An 18,983-nucleotide genomic window follows, 5' to 3' on the forward strand; every position below is an offset into this window, starting at 1 on the left:
CCTGTTGCCAGCTCCCAGCAGGCTATTTAAACCTGATATTAATTTGTTTAATGTCAGCAGCAGTTTGGCGTTACCGCGAGCGAGCATTAAGCAGAGGGGAACGCGGAGGTGTAAAGACCACGGGGACGGGGCTGACACCCAATGACCCCGGGCAAATTTGGGGCATTTCCCCCTGCTCCTGCAGGGCCCAACTCCTCCAGCCCCAGGCATTTTGCCCGATTTCACCAATAAATGATTTTCCTGCCCTGGCTGGCGCTGAGTCCATCCCAGAGAGGCTGGCATTGCCACAGCCAAGCAAGCGTGAAATGAAGGGGCGGGAGAGAGAGCGCAGCGTGGGACAGTGTGGTGTTTTATGGCCGGGCCTTTGTGGCCAGCTGGAGAAGATGCTAATTGCAGGTACTGATTACAGACCACCGCTATTAACGCCTCCTGCCCTCCCCTGCCCAGCTGCAGCTGATCACTGGAATTCCCCCGCACCGCAGCCGCGGGTCCGGCCGGTGCATAGCTTGCTATATTTGTTTGGGGATGCTGCATGAGTCCTCCCACCAGGTCCCGGACCTGCTTCACCCAGCGACAGCACCCAAGGGAGCAAAGCCTGGGGCCGCTTCTTCCCAAAACATCCTCTTTGGGACGGGGCTGCCCGGGGGCCTGGAACAACAGGCTCTGCAAGGAGAGCAGGATGCTAAATAAAAAGTCAACGCTGATGGGCACCGCCGCACCAGGTGCTGCACGCACCCCGCGGGTACCATTTTCTGACACAGGTTGTTAACGAAATTCAGGGCCCTAATGGCAGAGCATTAGGAGGAGGAGGAAGCGGTGACGGAAGCAGATGTTTCTTTGCAAAGCCACGGGGCTGCAGCAATCCTCTGCAGAGCGTCCAGGAACAGGGAGAGCCGAGGAGCTGGGGGGCAGAAGGGGCTGGCGCAGATAGGGGGGAAGCGAGGGGCTGCACGTCGCAGCCTGCCCCGGCACAGCCACCACTCCCTCGCCAGCAGGGCTCATCCCAGGAGAAGCGAATCCCAAAGGAGGATCCCCAAACAACCCCCAGCAGCTCCGCAGCGCCTGGCTTGCTCCAGCAAGTCTGCTCAAGCTGAGCCCGAAGCCCAGGCGAGCAGCGATGCAGAGGGAGAAGGAGGGGGCTCAGGAAGCAGGAAAAAAAAATTAACATTAAAAAGTGAAATTAAAGAGCTGCTCTTCCACATCTCTTCTCCCAGCATCTCCATCAGCTGGTGGCACAGCTGCTGCCAGCACCAGTACGGGATGGGACCACAGCCAGGTGGCACTGGGGAGATGCATCCCAGAGGTGGTGGGAAGCTGCGTGCGGCACAGACTGAAATGCCCAAAGCCACCTCCCATGGGAGCAGGGCTCGGATGCTGCTGTCACCACCCAGCCATGCAGCAGGCACCTGGCACGACGCAGCCACAGCCAGCACCACGCTGCTCACCGCTACCAGCACGCATCCCACCCATCCACCAGTCTGGCCCAGTTTGGCACAGGTGTCCCTATGTCACCAGTTTCATTGGGCTCCTTGTCAGGATGGGCACCAAGAACCAGAAGGGAAAGATCACTCTGAAACCTACTGAGGTCAGCGTTAAAATCCTCCCCAGCCAAGATACAACCAGAATGGGCTCTCACCAATTTTAGCCTCCAAAAGCAGCCTGGCAAACACCTCCCGGATTTGGCAAAAAACACGTAAATAAATGAGAAAGGAGACAGAGGGATAAAAACCAGCAGGAAACTTCCCCCCGGGACTGATGAGGCTTCCTTGAGCCTTTCTGGCTGGCTTTGTTCTCTGAGGATTTAGGGTATAATTTGGGGGTGAAAGACGCCAGATAGGATCAGGACTGATACACCTGGAGGACGTGTATCGGTTTTCTTCCTGCTCTGAAATTTGAGCCCCGCCATAAGCAGAACGGCTCAGGCGTGGAACAAGCGCCTGGGGTTGATGCCGGCGAGGGCAGGAAGGCAGGCGCTGACCTTCCCTGCTCCCGGCCCCGCTCGGGATTAAGATAACAGATTTTAAGGGCTGACTTCCCCCCCGGGGGGGGGGTTCTCACACAAAGGGGATGGGGTTTGCTGCTGGCCAAAGCTGCAGGGCTTTATTTATTTATTTTTAAAACAACTTCCCTTGATCCTTTAACGAACTAATTTCATTTTAATGAATTCTTCCTGGAGATTTCTGTGCTTACTTGGGTAAGAAGAGCAAGGTGGAGCAGGGAGCCAAGCGATGCCATTCATGTGCAAGGAGAAGGCGAGGGGCAGCGCAGGGCACCAGAGGCTTTACCACAATGCTGAAGGTTAACCCTGATTTTCCCTGTGGAGGCAAGGTCTGGTCTCATCATGTTATCTGGGCTCCCAACAAACACCTAAGCTTTTCTTTCCTCTTACTTTAATCTTGCCGTTTCGGGAGCAGAGAACAATATTGCCCTTTCATTAATTCCAGCTCCTGGGAGAAATCTCAGTGATGGAAACACTCAATTAAGGGCCTTTTTTTTTGTAGCAGAGCAAGGCATCAAAACATAGTTTGCCCCTCATTTTAGCGCTGATCCACCCCCAATAAAAAAAAAGGTAGCTTGAAGTTAAGTATTCTCAAAATTCCCATCCTGTAAGAGCCACGAGAGCTGCTGCCCAGGTGTCACCGTGGAGAACAGCCACCCCGGGAAGCAGAAGTGCCACATCCCTGGTGACATTAAACAGGGGCTCAGTCCATTGTCACCCTCACAGGGGACAGGGCTGGATGCCCACATAGAGCCCCAGGGACAAGCAATGACTTGAAAACAGGAGATGCCTCGCTCAGAGCTGCAGGATTTGGTCCCCGTCACCATTAATCTCCCCTTTCAAAGGGAGAGGCCTAATGACAAAGGCATCCAGAACAGGGCCGCAAATAGGTGGAGAAACCGATCACCCAAAACCATTTAATTTCTAGGAGAAGAGATGGAAACTGCGCCTTTTGAGCGTTTCAGAGACTGTGTCATATTTTCCCTTTGATTTAGGAGGGCAGGAGGGAGCCCCCAACCCCGCTGCAGGTTGTGACCACTGGGATGGCTCCTGCAGTGAGCCCGGTGTTGGGAACAAAGGAGAAAAACCTCAGGTTTTCCACAGCCACGAGCAGTCCTAAACAAGCACATCCATCCTAATCCCCGCTTTTTCAGGTCTCCAGCCACATCCCAGGGACATCCCAGGGCCTCGTGGTGCTGCTCCTGGTGACACAGTGATGAACGAAACAAAATTATTCCTCGTAAATCTACGGCTGTAGAAAAAGGTGAGCGAGTTTACAAGGAGCAGTAACAACCTGGGGGCAGAAGGGGGGAAAGGAAACCCAACTGCAGGTGCAAACAGCCAGCCCAATTAAGCAGCAGCCCTGCTCTAACACTAATTGCCTCCAAGGCACTGGGAAGAGGTCAGTGCAGGGCCCATAGGGTGAGCACCAAACAGTTCCTGTGTGCCAATACTCAGAGTTGGGCACGGTCACTCCAACAGCCACCCCAGCCGTGCACAGGCACCACAATTATCACAGGGGCCATCAGCTTTAATTAAGACACGCTCGTGCTCCAAGGGACTGAGCTAACGGAGTCTCCATCACCACCGTGGCTGCATCGATCAGCGATGATCAAGCCGACGACAGCTCCAAAACGACAGATCCTTAACGATTGATCATAAACCTTAAGGAAGGCGCTGTAAAACGATCAGTTCTCGGCAAAACTGGAGCATCCTCTGAGCCTCCACCCCAGACTGCAGCACCAGTGCCCGACCTTGCAGCCCGTGCCAGCCGAAATGCGGTGACCGGGGCCAGGTCCCCACCGCGGGGACACAGAAGCCCCTCGGGGGCTCGGCTGTCACGATTTCTTCAATTTGCCAGAATCTGTGTTTTTTTTTCCTGCATAAACACGCAGCGATACCGGCCTGTAAGAGGAAGGAGAGATCACCCTGGGAAAGATGACATCCAGCGTGACGAGGGGAGATCATCTCTTCATAGAAAATTTTATATTGCTTACGACTTACTGTCTGGGAACATAAAACAGTTTAACCAGCCAGCCCTAAATCACCCTGACAGCTTTACACTACCCACAAATCTCCGCTCGCACTGATCCAGCTCCATCCTACCTATCTCTCCCCCCTCCCTATTTTTAGGTTTTATTATTATTTTTGATGTGCGCTTTCTCCACTCTTTTCTTCTGGAGCCTGGCACACGGATGTGCACACGCGTTGAGACGGGGCACAGAGAAGCTCAGGATGGGAAGTGCCAGGCTCCCAGCTCTGTTCCCTGGGACCCCAGACAAGGCACCCCCAGGACTTGGTTGCCCCCCTGCTGCTGCCCTTTGGGACCTGTGCATCTCTTGGGACCCTCGTGCTGGCTGTGACGTGCTCGTGCTTTGCTGTGCAGTTACCATTTTCCTCGCTTGAAATAAATCCCTGGCTTCCCTCTCCCAAATCTGCTGAGCTGATGCTGCGCGGGGAGCTGAAGTGCTCCGTGACCGCCTGCTCCCCGCCGCTCTTAACCCACTTCTAACTAAGACCACGCGTGACACATCCCTGAGCTAAGTGGCCATAAAATGCCATTGTCTCAATTCTATAGCGAACCAAATGGAAGAAAATTACAGCAAAATCCAAGATTAAGGACAACGGGCTCGCGAAATAGAGCGCTTAAAAATAACACGAGGCAATTTCCTCCTGACTTTTTGGAAAAAGAAAAAAAAATCACCAGTGCCAGTGGCATCCTCTATACCCAGCACTGCTAAACCTCTGCTGCCGGCTCATCCCACTGGTGCCCCGTGCAAATTAGGGGTGCTGCTGCCTCCCTCAGCATCCCAAAGACCTCACTGTGCCCCCCGGTCACTCACCCACGTTGCGCAGGAGGCTGCCAGCCCTCCCACACGGACCCAGCAGCCCCCAACAAGGAGAGCTCGCCTAAATATTTACGTCAGGTAGGAATTCGGGCTGTGAGTCATGGAGAATGCATCTTAATGTAATCCTCGAGCCTTTATCTTAGTTTATCATCTTCGGGGTTGCGACTCATCCCCAAGTCACGCACGCACCCAGCCGCTCTGGTCTCTTTTTAAGGCAAAAGCCTCCCTCGGGGGCAGCTGGAGCAGCCGCCCCGGCCCCCCTCGTGCCCCCGCTGCTGGGGGGTCTCCGACCTCCTCCCCGCTCCCGAGCACCACGCGACAGCCTGCTTGCGGCTGCGCTTGCATAAGCAGAGCCTGGTAGCTTCTCTGCATAATATTTTTTTTTTTTTTTGGCCAAGAGTTTAAATTTTAAGAAGCTTTTTCTTTAGAAAAAAAAGAAATGTGTCATCTGGGGAAAAAAAAAATCCCTGCAGCCTCTGATCGGAAACGAGCATGCAGAGCGAGGGGCATGCCCCGACACGGCGAGTGCCGCGTCTAGAAAATCCTTCCAGCAAAAGTTAACAGCTAATCAATTTATTTTGTATTTGAAGTTCGACTCAATAAAACCAGAGATTAATTATGAGGCAGTTATTAATCCCCAATAAGATGAAGGGCAGGGCTTTTTGGAGTGGGGGGTGGGGGGAGGTAATGGGGCATTTCCTGAGGATTTAAGAGTATGGTTTTCCCCAGATAACTAGCACGAGGCTAGCCACGCCAAAAGGAGGGCTCAGAATTGTAGAGCCTCCTGCTGCAGCCCTGTTCCACCTTTCCTAGAGCAGACACGTCCCCAGAGCACTTCTAGGGCATTATTTGCCCCCCTACCCCAGCAGGGCAGGGTGCTGCCCCCACGTGAAATGGCTTTTTCTGATATCGAGACCATGGAACAGGGCAGAGCTCATCCCCCAAGCTCTGGCAGCGCCTCCATGCCCTCACCAGCTCTTTGTGCAGCCCTGGACCCAAGTCCAGGGTTTGGTGTCACCAAGAACCCCAAGGGACAGCCCCAGCAGGAGGGCAGAAATCGAAAAACAAGTAGACAAAAGGAAAACGCACAGCTACACAACCCCACATCTTCAAGTGACCTTCGATCCCAGCAAGCATCTCCAAGATGCAAAAACAGCGAGAGATTTTTCCCCCACTGAGGTCCCAGGTTATTCCAATCTGATCTGAAAAGCTATTTTTAGTCATCTTTGCATGCAGCTGAAGGGAGCAGCCGAGGCCAGCTGAACAGGGCTCCGTATGTTTGCCCTTCACTGCATTTACAGAAGCTTAAAACATGAACCCTGCTACTGTTTTGCCACGAAACCATCGATCGGGCACGCCGGCAGACATAGCAGCTGTCAGAGCTGAATATTAAAGACACTTTAAGGCACAGGGTGGGCACCCAGGGCTGCTGCTGCGATGTTCGGGTGATGCTGACGCCCTGCGTGAATCCACGCTCAGCTCCCAGCGCCCTGCACTGCTCCTTCTGGGGACGGGGAACGGGTCCCGCTTCCCACATGCAAGCTGCAAGCGTTTCCAGGAGTGAATATGGCTGTTAACACGGCTAACAGTGGTTGTTATTTAGGGAGCAGGAAGGAGAAGCCTGATTAAAGCCCGGGGTTGGAGGGCAGGAGCACAGAAAGCAGCCTCCAGCCACGCCGCTGCGAGCGGAGCCCAGCCTGGGTGCCACCCAGCACCACCGCTGAAAATCCCCCGAAGCACCCAGAGGAAAAAAAAGGTTTGGATGGAGATTAAATAAATATCAATACAGAGAGGCATGGGGTAAAAGCAGGAGAGCCCTCCCGCCACCAGCACTGCAGTGAGCCCAAGCTGGAGGAGGAACAGCGACGGGGAGCGCTCGCCTTTCCCCGCCGCTCCGTCGGGCTCCCGCCTGTTCCTTTCGCCCTGCTCTCTGTAGCTAATCCCGTCAGCTGACGTTATAATCACAGGCCCACTCGGCCGTGCCAGGCGAGCGAGCGCCGCGAGCGTGTCTCAGGGGCCAGCTGTACCCTTTGTTTTCCCTGCCAAATTTCTCCGAAAAGTCCCCAAAGCGGGGAAGCAGCAAAACGACCGCAGGAATTCAGGAGGAAGACGGAGAGGCTGCTCGTACCCTCTGCAGCATCCCTGGTGCAGCTGCCAGCCGCGGGTGGATTCTCCCAGCAAAAAATTAAAACAAACAGGCCAGGGAAGCTGGGTGCCTCCCTGCAAAGCCTGTTCCAGGATGCTGCCCTCGTTGCACAATGTCCTTGCACGTGGTGCTGCTGGGGGACAGAGCAATGGTGCAGGCAGAGAGGTAAAAAAAACTTCTTGCTACCATCAGTCCTTACCCCTTTATACCCAAACCCATCTCTAAAGGGTTCCTGAGAAACGCCATGCCCTCACTCACATGGGTTCATCAATTTGGGAGCTGGATCTTCATCCCACATCACCCGTCACCACCAGCACCGCGCCCAAGGTCTGGTCAGCTCATCTTATAGCTCTTAAAAATGCAGCCTGAGCAGCAAATGAAGCAAAGCTTCCCCAATTAGGCTCTAATCCTGCACGTTTGTGCATTGTTTAAATCAATACGTTAGATTGTATTGCAGGCAAAGCAGCACAGAGCGAAGCCCTGTTTAATAAAGGCAATTAGGGGATTCTACGCATAACAAAAATAAAAAAAAAAGACACACTAGGTTGGCACCCATTTTCTTGGTAATTAACAGCTGAAGAGATCCGATAGCAGGGAGAAGGCGGGGAGGAAATGCTCCCTGCAGCTGACCTTTTGAGATTTTGGGTGCCAGAGCAGGATGGCAGCAACAGCAGCCTGCCCGCTCAAGGTCAGACCCCCGAACTCCCCCCTCGCCCTGCTTGCCATGCCAGGGGACTGCTTTTCCAGATGGAGTTCAGGATGGTTTTCCGGACCCGTCTACCGACAGGATTATTCCAGTCCTGCAAAAAGCAGGGCTGTAAACCCGTCCTATTCACTCAGTACAAAAGCTGCAGGGACCCTTCATTTGCTGGCACAGCCCAGCTTGCTTCACACCAGCAAAGACTTAAGTGACAGGCAGACACGCCACCCTTCGCTCAAAGGCACAGCACCCCCCGACCCTTCCTTTTTTTTTTTTCCTGCAGTGTGACGTTGTGCCAGTATGGCTCTGGGCTGGATAAGCCTGCCCTCATGCACCCTGACCCGCAGCCCTGGGTCTCCACAGAGCCTTTTGCAGGAGCAGGCTTCTCGCCAGCACACGGGCGGGATGCTGAGCCCACCTGCACCTTCCAAAATCCAGGAATTAACCTAGCACTAGGTTGTACAACACTGAATCCGCCCCCCCCAAGATGACCCCAACCCCTCCACGGTCTCCCTGTCCCCCCCCCAGTCCTGACAGCCTTCCCCTCTGCTGCAGGGCCAGGGCGATGCTGCAGCTGTCACCGCGATTTCCCTGCGCATCTCCAACCTTCCTGCTCTGCAAACGCGCACGGACAGACGTGGCAGCAGCTAATTGGGGAAGCCTGAATCCTTTCGCTTTGTAGGGAAGTTCTCTCAGTGCTGTGCTGCTGAAGCTGGGGGAAAAAGGCACCCAAGGGAGATCCAAAGCAAGCTCTGGGGGGAAGGCACCGCGCAGCCCCCGCTTTGGGCACATGGAGCAGGGAAGAGCTCGTGACACGGATTGGCACCAGGGCACAGCCACCTCCCAGTGTTTTGGCCTGACCCTGCCCACCCAGCCTCGGTGCTAGGATCAGGAGAGCAACCCAACACTGCCACAAAGGCACGTTGGAGGCTGGTTGCAGTCATTTGGGTGGAGAAATGCACGTTTTGCTTGTACAACACCCAGAGTGACAGGCTCTGGCTCCTCTTTGGGGGAGCACGAGAACAGTACGAGCGAACCAAGCTAACTTGTACACCCTTGAAAATCCCAAGCAGTAATTAAATCACTCTTGACCCAGTTGGATTTGAACTGGCATCTGCAGCACGAAAACACCCTTCATCTGTGGACACCCGGTATCTAATTGCTGCCTGCGCAGCCATTCAACGCGAGACAACAGAACACAATTTGCTTTGCAAGAAAACGCCTAATGAACAATAATTTGTTTTTAAGTTGGGGGTCTTCCTAGCATAGAGCTAATAAATCGTAATGATACTGATTATTGCATCTGTTTGCCAGCTAAGCTCCTCCCCAGCTTCGCTCCCTGAGCTGTGAGCGATTCCAGCCTTTGCAGAAATCACTGATCACAGAAGCCGGAGGGGGAGCAGGGAAGATCTCAGCATCTGTAAGAGCTGCCTTTGATGTAGCTGTAGATGTCAGTGTGAGACGGAGATTCCAGCTCAGAGGAATATTCTGCCTTTGTCTAACTCAATTATATCATTTAATCCGAAGGCTTTAATGACCACCCCTTGTCCTCCTGGAGCTGCTCGGGCTCTGACACCGGCAGCCTGCCCTCTCCTCGGGCAGCAGCTCAGTGCCAGGACGGGCAATGTCTGCTGTCACCCAGGGGCCCTGCTGGAGGGCAACGGACCTGGGCAGGACCCCCCCCAGCACAGGGGTACAGACCCAGGCAGGACCCCCCCAGCACAGGGGTTAACCCAAAAAAACCACCAGCTGCAAACGCGCTCTGAGCCCTTGATACAGCCTGGTGAAGTGCATGCAGAGGGAGGGGTTTCCAGCACTGGTCCAAGGCAGAAAAAGAGCTGGATTTTGGGGATGGGTCCCTCTCCCAGTGGGGATGACATGGGATGGGGGTGGCACCAAGCACCCACGGTGCCAGTGAGTGACAGAGGGGACGCGGGCATCGTGCAGCCGGGTCCCAGCCCCAATTTGTCATTCACAGCCATGTGCCCTCGTGGGCTCACGCTTCAGGAGGCTGGGAAAGGTTGCCGGTGACAAAGCTGGAAGTGACATTTTTTAAACAGCGCGGGGGAGAAGGTCAGCTCCGGATGAGCAGGCTGCACCATGGCAAAGCCCGCTGGGGACAGGGTGGCATGAGGAGCAGATGCTGTCTGCACCTCCCCTGCACGAGCAAAAAGCAGACTTCACCTCGAATGCCAAAGGGAAGCACACGTGAGGCTGACAGCACGGCAAAGCCCCAGAGGGCTGTGACTGCTGCTGGAGCCAAGGCCAAGGCTATGCAGGAGGTCAGGGACGATGCAAACCCACAAAGAGCACACGCCGAGATTCTTTGGCTCGGTGGGAACCGCATCAATGGGCAGCCTCCCATCGAGGCCACAATCAGGTCCGGGGGGGAGAATCTGGAAGCTGCAGGCTGGAATTTATGAGCCCTGTTCCCATTAAAATAGCAGGCCATATTTCCATCTGTCAGTAAACGATGATAAACAGAGCAGCTCCTTTGCATATCCCGGGCCTCGCTCAAACAAAACTACCACTGGGGAGAACAGGGTTTGGCATACAGATGACAGCTGCCATGCTAGGAATTTATGGCTCTGGCCTGCGTGGTCTTTAGCAAGAGCAGGAGCAAGTATTTCTACAGGCTGTTCCCTTGGGGTCTGCCAAGAACAGAGCCCCACAGCCGGGACCCCTCGCACCCCCCGTGGTTTGCTGGGGTTGAGCATCCTCTTGCCCCAGCTGCCAGCAACAAGTCTTACCCTGGAACCCGCCTTTGCAGGTTTGTTTGCAAAAACATTGCATGTTTATTTGCCAACACCTTGAGTGTTATTAAACAACCACTTCCTGGCAGGAAAATAGGACTGGACTCGCAAGTGTTTACTGCTTTTTGGAGCAGCAGCTCCTTGAGGGATATTGAGAGATAACCCCACGCGAGCAGCAGAACCACAGCAGAGGCACAGAGTGCAAGGTTGAGCCATGGGACGCGATTTTACAGGAGCCCGGCACATCTCTGCCTTTTCTTTTCCCCATTCCCTCAACCTCTTGCCACACTTGCACACCCTCACCCCATGTAAATGCACCAATTAGCTACTGAAGAGACCCCAGCTCATTAATCCACCCTGTAATTAGCACGTAAGGAAAGGAGGACAGTCACCTGAGCGGGCTGTGCCGTGGGGCAGCCGCTGTGCTGCCTGCCCCCAAACATCGATGGGAGCCCCGGGATGCACCAGCCCTGCCCCAGGCTCTTGGCACCGCTGGACCAGCCCCAGCTTTGTCTGGCCTCAAGGACAACTCCCTTTGGTTTGTTGTTTAATACATGCAAACCCTCAAATTCCAACAATCCTTACTGCAGGGTGACATTCATTGGCACGTTTTGCTGCTTTTATGCAGGAAAAAAAAAACCTGCAGCGGTCAGCTGTAGCGAGACCAGGTCAGGTAAACACCAACAGATGGCACAGAGGGCGAACGAGTCCTTACCCTTGCACGAGCTCCCATCCTGCACTCAGGATGCGCTGAGCCCGGCGGCACAGCACCTGCCCATGTCCCTGTGCCACAACCATGCAGCCCCTCGGCTGCCCCAGCAGTGTCACCAGTTCCTTTTTGTGTGTCCCTTTTTCGCCCTGGGGAAATAAATTCAAGCAGCTTTAAAATGGTCATCACCAGAATTTTGGGGGAAAAAAGCAGGCAGGAAAACAGAGGCTTAGGTAGTTGGGTTCAGTGTGGTAGGGATCATTTTATTTTTCTTCAAGAGAATATTTGTCCAGCCACCAGAAGAGATGCTCCTTCCCCTGGGTTGCAGGCTGACAGCTCGTAATACGCAACTCTGCACCTCCTTGAGTTGCAGACACCAAGCAGGTGCTGAGCCTGTCCACAGGGAAGATGTTGGACTCTTCTCCCATCAGCCATTAATTTATAATAATTAGGTAACAAACCAAACAGAAGCTCCCCCACCCAAAGAGAGAAACGGGGGGGACTCGTGCCAGTGAGCTCCCCTGTGCACACACATGGGAGCCGTCCCCACGCAGCCTTCCCTGGGGCTGCAAAGAACCAGCGATCCCCTGCCCCAAACCAGAACAGAACTATTTGCTGTGGACATCATGTCACAGAGCTTTTGAGAAATCCACCCTTAACCCTCAGCACCAAAACCTAAGAAGCTTTTTGAGCGAATGGCAGCCAAACCTGGCACAGTTACAGGAGGAGTGCACGGCAAGGGGGCTGCAGGGACAAGGTGGCACCTGGAAGCCAGGTGCCCCAGAGGCCATCACATCACCCACCCCACTGTGAAGCCATCAGAAATCCAGAAGCCACCAACTGCACCAGCCTCACAGAGGAAAATTATCTTAGAAAACCCAAGAAGATGCTCCTGATGACACAGGGCACCAGCAAGCAGCACGTGGACAGGACCCACGCCTGTCTGTCCGTCCATCCATCCATCCAGCACAGCCAACGTGGGTTCTCAGACCCGACTGCCACAAAACCACTCAAAGACTGGTGGTGACAGCAGAGCCAGGAAGCCCCTGGAGCTCAGGGACACCAGCAAGTGACAGCCACCGAGGCCACAATGCCACGTTCCAGAACATCCCACGGGAACATCCCACGGATCTGGCACTCCAAACCCACGGGAGCAGCTGTCCCAGAGCAAGGGCAGCCTTGGGGCAACGTCGTCCCGAGCTCCTACCTTGGGCCGCCGGCATCTTCCCCTTGTTGAGCTGCTTGAGGCGCTTCTGGTGGGACTTGCCGTTGTAGTGGATCTGCGCCTGCGCAGCCGAGTTGAGCTGGATGTTGCAGACCTCGCAGAGCGTGAACGACTGCTGCTTCTTCTCCCGCTTCAGGCGCTGCTCGGGCTGGCCGCTGGCCGGCTCCACCAGCCGCAAACCGTTCTCAGGGCTGTGGGACGGGCTCAGGGGTCGCTTCATGCCTGCGGGAGGAAGGACAGAGCCGCCATCAGGACAGACGGGCCAGAAGAGGAGCCAGGTGAGGTGGGGAAACCCAGCTCCGGTCCCACTCCTGCGTGGTGCCCAGGCTGCCCGGATACTGAGCTGGAAGAAGTGTTTGCACCTCTACAAGGAACTGCATTAGGCAAGATGACAAGGAGCAGCGTTCCTAGGAGGACAGTGTTGGGGCAGGGACTTCTGAATTTCTAGCACCAGCAGAAGCTCCTCACACCAGCTAAGACTTTTCTTGTTTGCTCCCAAACAGCGCTGTAACTTATCTATAGGCAGAGCTGGGATGAAACCAACCCATTGCAGGCAAGAAATTCAGCTGGGAGGGAGCCGTGTGCTGGTGTCCCACAGCCCGTTTCAGCCACAGGCGCTGTCCTCAAGCATTTTCTCACCCACATGAAGCAGGTGCCTGTCCCAGGCACATAGGGTGGATTAGCATCAGCAGCTCAAGCCCCAGCTGCACGCAGGGACAGCGCAGGGAAGAGCTGCCCACGGCCCCAGGGGTCAGCTGGGGACAGTCCCCACGGCCCCCTGTTGCTTCAGGGGTGTGACCCTGGAGCAGGAACCACTGGGACACCCAGCACGGAGCCTGGAGGAGGCGCGAAGGTCACCCGAGCCCTGCGATCCTGTTACCACCTCGGAGCGGGCAGCTGCCCCTTACAAGCACGGGCGGGCACGCTGCGCCAGCACCGAGCCACCCCAAGGGGCCACGAGCGGGGACAGGGGTGCCCAGGGTCCATGAGACAGACCCCCAGGTCTCATTGTGCAGCAACGCAGCTGGCACCCATGGGATGCGCTCAGCAGGTGACCTGGGCACCCCTCGGGGATTAGAGGTGAGGAGCAGAGGCAATGGGCAGCCTGAAATGCCACTGCCACCACCACGGCTTGGTGTGGCACCAGCCTGGAAAGCTTCCTCCCAGCAACTGCTCCCAGTGGCTTAAAGCTTCCTAATTTTTGATTTTTTTTTTTTCTTCCCCAAGATATCCCTCTGGGATTTCAGTGCTCCGAGGAGCATCCCTGCCTTACTGCCAAGCAGCTCTTCAGGGCTCAGCAGAGAGCCCAGGTGCCCAAAAGTCCCCTCTCATGCAGAGAGCACAATTTTGGCACAGGCACCTGGCACAGCCACCCACCCCTGGAGGAAGCTGCATGCACCAAGCGGATTTCGCTGCATTAAGACCAGACAAGAGCAATTCAAGCGACCAAACCCCGAGGCTGGGTGAAAAACCCCCGGGGCGCAGACCCGGAGCTGAGCCGGGCGGTCTGGGCAATGCAGCTCCTGCCAGCAGCCCCACGATGGCGCAGCCGCTCTGCCTTTTTTTTTTTTCCACCTTTGATACGGTCAAAAATGATAAAAAGCGAGCAAAGGGAGAGAGGCAGCACGCAGAGGGGCTGGGAGCTGCAGTGATGGAGGGAGAGCAGCTCGCCGTCCCTCCCATGGGTGCGTGGCTGTGCGCCCCATCCTGCCACCCATCCTCCGTGGGCACAGACTGGAACTGAGCCCCAAACCCCACAGCCCCGCTGCAGGAGCTCAGGTCACCTCGGGCGAGCTTCTCGGACAAGGGTTTGGGTGCAGAGCTGGACCAGGACCCCAACAACGTGCTCCAGCTGTGCTCGGGGCAGCAGCACAGCCCAGCCACCACCCAAAGTCCCGATCCACCTAAGTCATGCCATGGTTAGCCAAAAGTGTCACCAATACATCCTTAAACTCCTGCTTCGCCAGCTAAAAATATGCTAAGCAGAGCGTAAAAGGAGCTTTACATTAAAAGTAAGTAAATCTAGTTCTTGGCAGAAGAGTCTAGGTGCCTGAGGTCCCCCTGTGCAGCTGCCTGGGACCTGTGAACTCTGGATTTTCTCTCAAGCCTTTAGGATTTTTCCTGAAGCTCCAGCTTCACCTTGCAATGAAAGTGAAAGAAAACGTACACCCCCTGGTTTGGAGATGAGTGAAAAAACATTATCCAGCCCTGAAAGGCTCAAGAAGACACGGATAATATTTAAAACAACCTAATGTTTAATAAAAAACACTTGATGCTTTTAAATTAAGCCTCCAGGACTCGGGCCGAGCTGAGCTTCCTTGCAGCAGAGCCTCCTTGCAGCAGAGCCGCCCCATCCAACAAAAACACCTCATTTACGGACACTCCTCAAAACCCACAGCAGTCGATAGCACCTGGAGGGGCAGGGGACCCCATGGGGACCCTGGGGAGGGCCCATACCAGAAAACACCACCAGCAGAGCAGCCCGAGAGCAGGTCGGGGAGATGATCAGCACCAGGAACGTGAAACAGGGCCTTGGGGACACGGCGGGACACCCAGGGGCGAAGGCAGGTCCTTGGGTGCACCTGGCACGTTCCCCTCCCTGGGTATTTATAATGCAATCACACCCAGGGATGCACAGCTAAAATTGGAACGTTATACGGGCAAAGTATCCCCAAAATCCCCCCCGTCTTATAAAAAGGAGCTGCTGCTGCTCTGATTAGACCGAGGCTCCCCGGGCCGTCTCCCGTTGCAGTATTTAAAAGCTCTGCCCTAATCGCCTGCGTGCCCATCTCATTCACTTAATTTCTCCTCGGCCTTCGGGGCCTCTTCTGCTTCTCAGGTGTCAGGACCTGAAATTTGGCAATCCGGGGCTTGCCAGCCCTGTGTGCGCGCAGAGGAGCCGGTCTCCACGACTGACAGCTCCTTTGGGGAGGATTTCTCCTTGTCAGCAGAGCGCCACGGACGCTCTGGAGGCACCCAGCACCCCCCTGCAGAGCCCTAATGTGGGGCTGGGGTGCTGATAACCCCCCCCCACAGCCACCCCAGCCCTCATCCTGCCTCTCTCCTGCCTGGGTTTTTGTTCCAGTGGTGCCCCCGCATGAGAAGGGGTCGCTTTCAAAGGAGGGAAACTGAGGCACGGTGACGACTGAGCCACCGTGCCTCAGTTTCCCTCCTACGAAAGCAACCCCAGAGGGGCTCTGAGCCAAACCCAGGGTCCCCATACCCCAGCCCTACAGAGCTGCTGGGGCAGCGCTTCCAGCCTCTCCATGGAGGACCACAAGCGGCCTCATCTTTTTGGGGGGGCCTCCTGATGGAGGCAGGGCTCCCCAGGGACCAAGCTGCCACTCGCCCACCTCTGCCCAGCTTTAAACTGCCCGCGGGGAGCAGAATGATCCCGCGGCCACCAGCATCACCAAGACCTCCAGAGGCCGGGATGCCTCCTCCTGTCTGCAGTTTAACTGCCCTGTGCTCGGAGCCTCCGCTTCGGGAGAGGGGCTCCTGACGGGTGCGAAACGCTCCCTGACAGATGTCCAAATCTCTCTGAAATCAAAGAAGGTCAGAGCAGCTTAGGTGTCACCGCAGCAGCGGGTGCTGCCTCAAAGGGCTTCTCCTCCCCCCGTGAGAGGTTTCCCGGCTGGTTCAGTACTCCTGGGGGGCACGGCAAGCCCCCAGCCACACAAACCCTTGTTCCTCCAGACCCTGAGCATCCCATGCGCACCCAGCCACCAGCCTGCTCTTGCAGCTCCCCATTGACCCAGCTCAACAGAGTTTCCCCTAAAAATCTATTATTTTTAATTTTATTATTGATCGCGGTCCAAGCTAATATATTGATTTGGGGACAACAGTCCCCTCATCTCCCGTGAGTCACAGCAACCCAACCTCATCCCTCCAGCCCCAGCAGACAACTCCATGCAGCCGGTTCTTCATCTTAAGGTCAGTTTTATGCTCCTGTATCATAGTCCATAACCCCAGGTCTCTCCCTCTTTTTTAATAGCACCATAAACATGGGCTGCAAAAGGCTGTAAAGCGGTGACAAACGTTGGGTAAGATTTAAAATCCATGCGTTAAATACCCGAAATAAGTGCTGTTTTATAGGCGGCGCAGGACTTGCCTCCCTTCCGAAGTGCATTGGTGCGGGCGAAAGGGAAGTGAGAGAGCAAAGCTGTGCCTGGCTAGGACGTGTAATTCCACGCACTCCAGACATTTTGCAGCCGCTGACCACCCAGTTCAGCCCCACACAGTTCACAGTCCCACCACGAACGATTTCACCACCCAAGAGCGAGCCCAGATGCATTTGCATCGGGGCAGGGCTGGTGCTGCTCCAAGGACGCCGCATCCCTGGCACCAGTTACACTGATGCCACAACCCAAATTCATTTCAGCCCCTTGGGGACCCGCAGCTGAGCACCTCAGGGCTGGTTTTGCCCTGTCCTTAGGATGCACAGAGCGATAACCCAGCTACCAAGGAGCAGAAAGTTTTTAAGCATTTCCAGACTCACCTAAGGCTGTGAGCAGAAAGCATTGAAGCGTGCCCCCAGCGACCGGGGCAGCTTGGAGGGCTCACCTCTGCCTCACCCAGCAAAAATAACCCAGGGTTAAAGGCGTGCAGGGCACTTCTCTCACCCCAATCTCAGCTCTGGGCATCCACCTACCACCAAGCCTAATTTACAACTCAATTCCCAACGCCTTGATCTACCCGCACATGACAGCCAGGGGTTAAATCGCCCTGCTCCATGACCCCACTCCCAGGGAGCTGCCACCACACCTCAGAGCAAGCCAACCCCAGATGTACTGATTTGGGATTTAATGATGGGTGAAATGTATGGAGATGAACGGCTGGAGCAGGCAGTGTTACATCCCTCATCCTCTGTACCCCGTTGTGCTGGCTGCTGCCATTGATTCCCCTAGGAAAACCTCTCATCCTTGCACCCTCAGTTGGGGGTCGCAGCCTCAGTTGTCCCTCTTTGGGGACACCGTCGGCTGATCTGCGCAGCCAGTGCCAGGTTTTGAAGCAGCCCCGTGCTGGGACATGCTCCCAAACGGGAACCAAACTCTTCCAAAAACATCAGTTCCCACCCAGGCACTGGAAAGCGGGGTCCGTGCTAACACACAGCAGTCGCTTTGCGTGCGCGGGCACGTGTGCACATACCTCGGGATGCCAGGACACACCAAGGTGCAGGCAGGGCTGGATTTCTCCTGCTGAGCAGCTCACAGTAAAGAGCAGTCCCCGTCCCCCAGCAGGCAGGAGCAGGGGAATCAAAGGCAGTGCCAGCAGGCACCTGCAACGCGCTGACACATTTATGCGCCCCCAGCCTGTCGTTGAGGAGCTGGAGCCCAGGGGACATGGCAGAGATGTTGCACCACCCACCCCTCATGCTGGGGCCCCCTAAAACCTCCAAAATAGCTGGGTTTTAGTACAAAGGACAGGCCTTGCGTGCAGAAAAGCAACTCCATGGGTTGAGGAAAGGCACTGAATATTTAAGGCCAGGCTGAAATACTGACAGGAGCATGGATTCAATGGGCATTTGGTCCATTGTCTCTGCTCTGATACTGAGTGGTTGAGGACTGCTCTCACCAAGCTCTCCCCAGCAGAAAACACAGCCTAGACAGAAATTCGTGTAGATGAAACCCAAGTGCCTGCCCAGGTTTATCCCCAGGGGCCCCCATCCAGCACCCAAGCACCCACCACCCTGGCAGGCAGCATTGGGCCCCTTCCTGCATTTACCGCATCCCGCGGCTGTTTTCTGTTCTGCTGGGCCTGAACACGACCAACCCCACACACGGCCAGAACCTCAACCCCAATAAAACTGCATCTACCACAGATTTGGGGCACATCAACAGTGCTGAAGACCTACTCCATCCAGTAATGCCAAACCAGGACAGCCTTAACCAGAAGTCTGAGTGAATTTGCTAAGAGTAAGAGATTAGAAAAATGGTAATCTTGTTTGAGTTCACATAATTTCATAACTTTGAATCTGCTTCCTTTATTTGTGCACGAGGGCATATAATATTGAATAAAAGCAACAGAAATAGAACAATTAGCATGAAAGTCACCACCAGCAGCTGTCACAAAACCCAGCTAACCCGCCACCCCAAGCAACAGCCTTTTTGCAGTGGCCCTGCTCATGTTTGCCAAAATCTGCAGAAAAGCCAGAAAAACACTCTCACCCCAGCAGGGCTGAAATCACTCCATCTCATTTCTACCTCTGTTCATGCTTTCCTACTTAAAACCATCCTTGCAGCTCAGAGCACGCCCCCATTAAAATAGGTTTGAGTGCACGAAGTCGCCAGCAGTGGGATCAGGCTTGGAGCCCCGCTCCCCCCTGCGACCTCTCTGCTCCTGGTGCAGCTTTTGCCAGCAGCACCAAGGGACTCCCGGCTGCTCCATCAAAGCTCAGGGCAAGGCAGCGATCCCTGCTGTCCTGCCCCGGTGGCACGGGCTCTTACCTGGATGAAGCTGGAGCTCGGCCGCCCGCAGTCCAGCCTCTGCCGTGTGCTTGGGCAGCGCAGCCGCCCCTACGCCGCCGGCAGAGCCTCCAACTCCTGGCTCAGGTTTCAAGGAGCACTTCAAGCGCGGTTCGATCGCCACTAAATCAGCCCTCA

The 18,983-nt window shown here is 55.3% G+C and overlaps 1 protein-coding gene across 5 annotated transcripts in view; it reads right to left on the reverse strand.

Moving 5' to 3' along the window:
* Nucleotides 1-18,983, reverse strand: part of LOC310885649 (uncharacterized protein C17orf113) — a 55,710-nt gene that overhangs the window by 17,894 nt on the left and 18,833 nt on the right. For 2 of the 5 annotated variants that reach the window (XM_083809235.1, XM_083809236.1), the window contains exon 2: nucleotides 12,364-12,603. In XM_083809235.1, the coding sequence (XP_083665361.1) occupies nucleotides 12,364-12,603 (240 nt within the window). Of the gene's footprint in view, nucleotides 1-12,363; nucleotides 12,604-18,983 lie in introns of those variants that run through there. The other 3 variants (XM_083809239.1, XM_083809237.1, XM_083809238.1) reach the window with 3 other exon arrangements.

The sequence above is a fragment of the Anser anser genome, assembly GCF_964211835.1.
Source record: "Anser anser genome assembly, chromosome: 23".
NCBI lineage: Eukaryota > Metazoa > Chordata > Aves > Anseriformes > Anatidae > Anser > Anser anser.